We start from the raw sequence: 4,974 nt of genomic DNA on the forward strand, positions 1-4,974 counted from the left end.
AAACATGTAAAGCTTTTTATTGTCACTTTTCTGCATCACAATCAATTAATATATTATCAGATTATTCTTCATAAAATGCATATCAGACTTAAAAAAATGAAGACATGGCGTAAGTAATTTAGTAAGCTATAAGGAAAGATAAAATAATGAAATTACCAGATAAATGTGTGCAAGTGTAAAATATCATAGTGAGTAAGGTAAATTATATCTGGAAAATCAACACTCACATGTGTTTTTTTTTTCTCACATGAGGCTTCTACCTTTTAAACTTCAGGTGTGAATACATATATGGAACAATGGCAGAAAATGAGAAAATAAAAGGGACTAGCTCCATGGTCAGGTAAAGGGTGATGTAGTAATCAAGAGGGAAATAGCAAGATACAAAGAAATCTGATCAGGAAATAGGAAAATTGGGGTTGGACTTTAATTAGAGAAAGGAGAGGAAGATAAATCCAGAAGATGGTAAAAGAAGGGTTAATTAACAGTAAGGTTGCCTGAAAAGGTCATAGGCATTATATTACTAAGTACATACCTCTTGAAATCAATAACACATATAAGTTTGTTTAAATATAAATATACAGTCTAAATTAAACTATTCCATCTGGATAATGTTATCTCAAAGATCAAAAACTCCAAAGCAAAACATGAAAACTCTTCTTCTGAGTTGTTCATAAGGGCTGTTTAAGAGACTACCAAAAGATAACAAGCTTTTGGTACTTTTCTTCACTATCTTCCAGAGGAGGAAGCTAAGTTCCTATTCCTGAAGACTTCATGCACTTAATACTCAGGGTTCAAAACAAATGAGCTGGAACTGACTTGAATGTCTCCTCCCTAAGGATACTGTTTAGGCACCAGTGGGTGCCAACAAAGATGAAAAAAAAAAGAGGCTCAACAATCAATGCTACCCAGCTACGATGGCTTTGAACCACAGTGATGACAAGCTTGTTATAATAATTCTAAGAGTACGTTAGTGACATAAACATGACAGAAATCAATAGCTTTTAATCCTACGTAAAAAATCTATCAACAAGTGGGAAACCTTGCCTGATACTGGATAAATTTGCTACTACCAATGCTAAGGAAATCACGAATCTTAGACAAGAACCAACAGCTGCTACTTTATCAAATGAGCACAGTCCCTAAGTACACTCTATAACTTTGTTATCATATCCACAGATAAGTGTACACTCCTTAATAAAGAACTCTTTGCACTAAATGGAAACCATTACAGAAAACAACAATCAACCAAAATTCAGAACTGTATGTCTAATCGTCAAATAAACTGCGCCTTTTTAGGTTTAGGCATCATTATAGAACAGGTAGTAGAAAGAGTGCAAAAGACAGAGAATCAAAGTTTACTATGAGATTGTCCTAGGAATTCCAGAAGCATCACAAATAAAGCACCACCACCATGAATACCTATGCATTATGGGAACAAGGACAACAGAAACAGACATGCTATAGTGAACATGGAAAAGCCCAAGGGGCGACACTTAAACAAAGAACTACAGTCAACTAAGGAAATGTTAGAGTGGGAGAGATATTCTTACCCAGTGAAGAGCACACCAACTCAACATCCAATACCAAACACTTATCTCTGAAAATATACATGCAAGTAACATCTGGCAGAATGAGCAGGTTTTATTTTTATATTTAAGAATATGTGTATGCATGCATTTAGAAATCTATTTTAGATGTAACAACAATTAAAGAAAATGTGAAAATGAATTTGAAAGGGATATTAACCTGGAGCGTTTATAGAGAAGAAAGAGAAGGGGATATGATGCTTTTATATAACTATTAAAACAGAAAAATGATTAAAAACTGTTTAATGTTCATTTAATGTTAGAATTGAAAATTTGGATAGTATTAGTGTTAACAAATGATTAATTTAAATATGTGATTGATAAGATGTACAAACACTAAACAATTGACAAGTTTATTTGTAGTTTTGAGAAGCTAGGCATATGGAAAGGAATATGATGAAGCTCTAAAATAGAATCAAAAGCCTTTTTAAATAATTATGAGCTAGAAAACATCATTTTGAGTAAGGTAACACAGACACAGAAAGACAACTAACACATGTACTCACTCATAAGTGGTTTTTAAACATAAAGCAAAGAATACCCCCCACAAATCACAATCCCAGAGAACTTAGACAACAATGAGGACCCTAAGAGAGACATACATAGATCTAATCTACATGGGCAATAGAAAAAGACAAGATCTCCTGAGTAAATTTGGAGCATGAGGACCTTGGGGGAGCATTGAAGGGGAGGGGGAAAGGTGGGAGAGAAGCAGAGAAAAATGTAGAACTCAATAAAAATTAATATAAAAAAGCTAGAACACACACAGACACATGCCAACAGGTCAGAGCACTTACCTTGTAGTCTTAATGACCTGAGTACCATCCCAGAGAACTAAATGTGGGGAACTTTTCCTGGGGTTCCGAGTGTTGTACTCGCAAAACAAGGATCATTGATGTTGTCTACAATGCATCCAATAATGAGCTGGTCCGCACCAGGACTCTGGTCAAGAACTGCATTGTGCTTATTGACAGCACACCGTACCGACAGTGGTACGAGTCCCACTATGCACTGCCCTTGGGCCGCAAGAAGGGGGCCAAGCTGACTCCTGAGGAGGAAGAAATATTAAACAAAAAACGATCAAAGAAAATTCAGAAGAAATACGATGAAAGGAAAAAGAACGCCAAGATCAGCAGTCTTCTGGAGGAGCAGTTCCAGCAGGGCAAGCTTCTGGCCTGTATCGCCTCAAGACCAGGCCAGTGCGGCAGAGCAGATGGCTATGTGCTAGAAGGCAAGGAGCTGGAGTTCTATCTGAGGAAGATCAAAGCCCGGAAAGGCAAATAAAACATCCTTTATAGCTCATGTAATAAAGGTGTTTATTATTCTGAAAAAAACAACAAAACAAAACAAAAAAAAAAAACAGAGACCCTGTCTCACCCAGTAGAAGTAAGGAGCCACATCCACCTCCAGAAGGTTATACACACACACACACACACACACACACACACACACACACACACACACACACCATTAGCATAACACAAACAAACATAAAACTGCAAACACATAAGCATATACACTACAATAATAATTTTTAGAATAATACAAAATAGTGTATTCTGATAAATAAATGGTGTCTATATTTTCAAAAAATACATATGAGAAAATTTGAATGATAAATTATATTTGAAAATAAATAATATAAATATATATTATATCGCTATTTTAAATTATTTAGTTTTAAGTGGTGATGCCTAAAACCTGTTTATTACATGAGAAAAATGCCATTGATTACAAGTACAAATAACACAGTCAGAACAGAAAATGAATAAAGATTTTAAGATTAACTGTTCCCAAAGTTAAACAATATAAATATATAATTTTCTTCTCTTAGAAATTAAAAGCAATATCTACAGACACATGGATGATGTGCGTATCCATAAGTGTAGGTGTATAGAGGACAGGAAGGGTCTGTGAGTTTAAGAGGACAACTTTGTCGAGTCATTTCTGTCCTGTGTCTCTACACGGCAAACTGAACTCAAGGTCATCAAGCTTGCATTGAAGGACATGCGCACTGAGTTATGTTGTGGGACCAAGTCCAGTTTTCATGAAAACAAATAGAGTATAGAAATGGACTAACGGGGGCTGGAGAGATGGCTCAGAGGTTAAGAGCATTGCCTGCTCTTCCAAAGGTCCAGAGTTCAATTCCCAGCAACCACATGGTGGCTCAAAACCATCTGTAATGGGGTCTGGTGCCCTCTTCCTGCAGGCATACACACAGACAGAATATTATATACATAATAAATAAAAAGAATATACAATTAAAAAAAAGAAATGGACTAACAAAGAATACCAAAATGATATTGCAGGAAAAATAGCTGTTGTAAATAACTTTGTAAAATATTTTAAAGATATATTTAATCAGTTTCTACTTCTGCTTCCTCCCTCAAACTTTTCCATGTACATGCCTTATTCTTTGTTAATATTCATGTCCTCTTTTACTTTAATTGTTGTTATATAATATACATAGATATTTCTAAATACATACATGCACAAATTATACATATTCATATCTATGCAAATATGTTATATATAATTATGTATAATCTCATTGTATATATTTGTATGTATGTTTTCAGGATAAAGTAATTTTGATATAATATTTTGGGCTTCCTCTATGGGATACATCATTAAAAAAATGACCAAACCAAAAGAAATATTGAACTCAAAAGTTTTGAAACTGTTGATGGTGATGGTGACTCAGGTCCAAAACTTTGTAATACAGCTGGAATAGAAAAATTAAACAGTATAGGGAGGAGTTCAGATATCATTGTGAAGCAAACTGTATGAACAATATAGCCAAATGGGGAAATACATGAGGTGGAGGGTTACATTTAGAAGACTATATAGGTTCTCAATAGGCTCATAGACTAGTACATGGAAAGATAGATTGCAACGTCTCAATATGTAGCTCAGAGTCAATAGCACTGGAAAAGCAAATAGCAATGTATATCTCGGATCAAAATATAAAGAAGAAAAAATATGCATTTGTCTATATATAATTTCATTACTTTTATGATAGTGTTCACAATTTATTTTAATATATTACATCTACCATTTTCTCAATTCCTTTCAAATTCATCCTATATACCCTACCCTCTTGCAGTGAATGTGTGTGTATGTGTGTGTGTGTCTGTTTATAAATGGTAAATTTGCAAAACAACTTAAAAACATAATTAAAAGTATTAGCCAATGCCTAAACTATACAACATTTTAACAGCTGGAGCCTCCTATCCTTGGAGTTTTCCACTGTTTTCCCTAAGCTTCTTTTCTGGCATCTTAACATTGGCTTATCATGCTATGAGTGCTTTTACCTGGACAGGGCACTGTTGGGCTGCTAGACTCGGTACAGTGATCATCTTCTCCGAAGATTATTCTTCACCCAGAT

The 4,974-nt window shown here is 34.7% G+C and overlaps 1 protein-coding gene across 1 annotated transcript; it reads left to right on the top strand.

Moving 5' to 3' along the window:
• The first annotated feature begins 296 nt into the window (after positions 1 to 296).
• LOC119808919 (40S ribosomal protein S8-like) lies at positions 297 to 2,870 on the top strand. The gene is made up of 2 exons (XM_038321473.2): positions 297 to 340; positions 2,417 to 2,870. Exons 1-2 carry the CDS (start codon positions 297 to 299, stop codon positions 2,868 to 2,870), a joined length of 498 nt encoding a protein of 165 aa, XP_038177401.2.
• The last annotated feature ends 2,104 nt before the right edge of the window (positions 2,871 to 4,974 follow it).

The sequence above is a fragment of the Arvicola amphibius genome, chromosome 3 (assembly GCF_903992535.2).
Source record: "Arvicola amphibius chromosome 3, mArvAmp1.2, whole genome shotgun sequence".
NCBI lineage: Eukaryota > Metazoa > Chordata > Mammalia > Rodentia > Cricetidae > Arvicola > Arvicola amphibius.

Coding starts and splice junctions, on each gene's coding strand:
- LOC119808919 (XM_038321473.2), top strand. CDS start 297: ATGGCAGAAAATGAGAAAATAAAAGGGACTAGCTCCATGGTCAG. Junction 341..2,416: donor GGGACTAGCTCCATGGTCAG/GTAAAGGGTGAT, acceptor GTACCATCCCAG/AGAACTAAATGTGGGGAACT.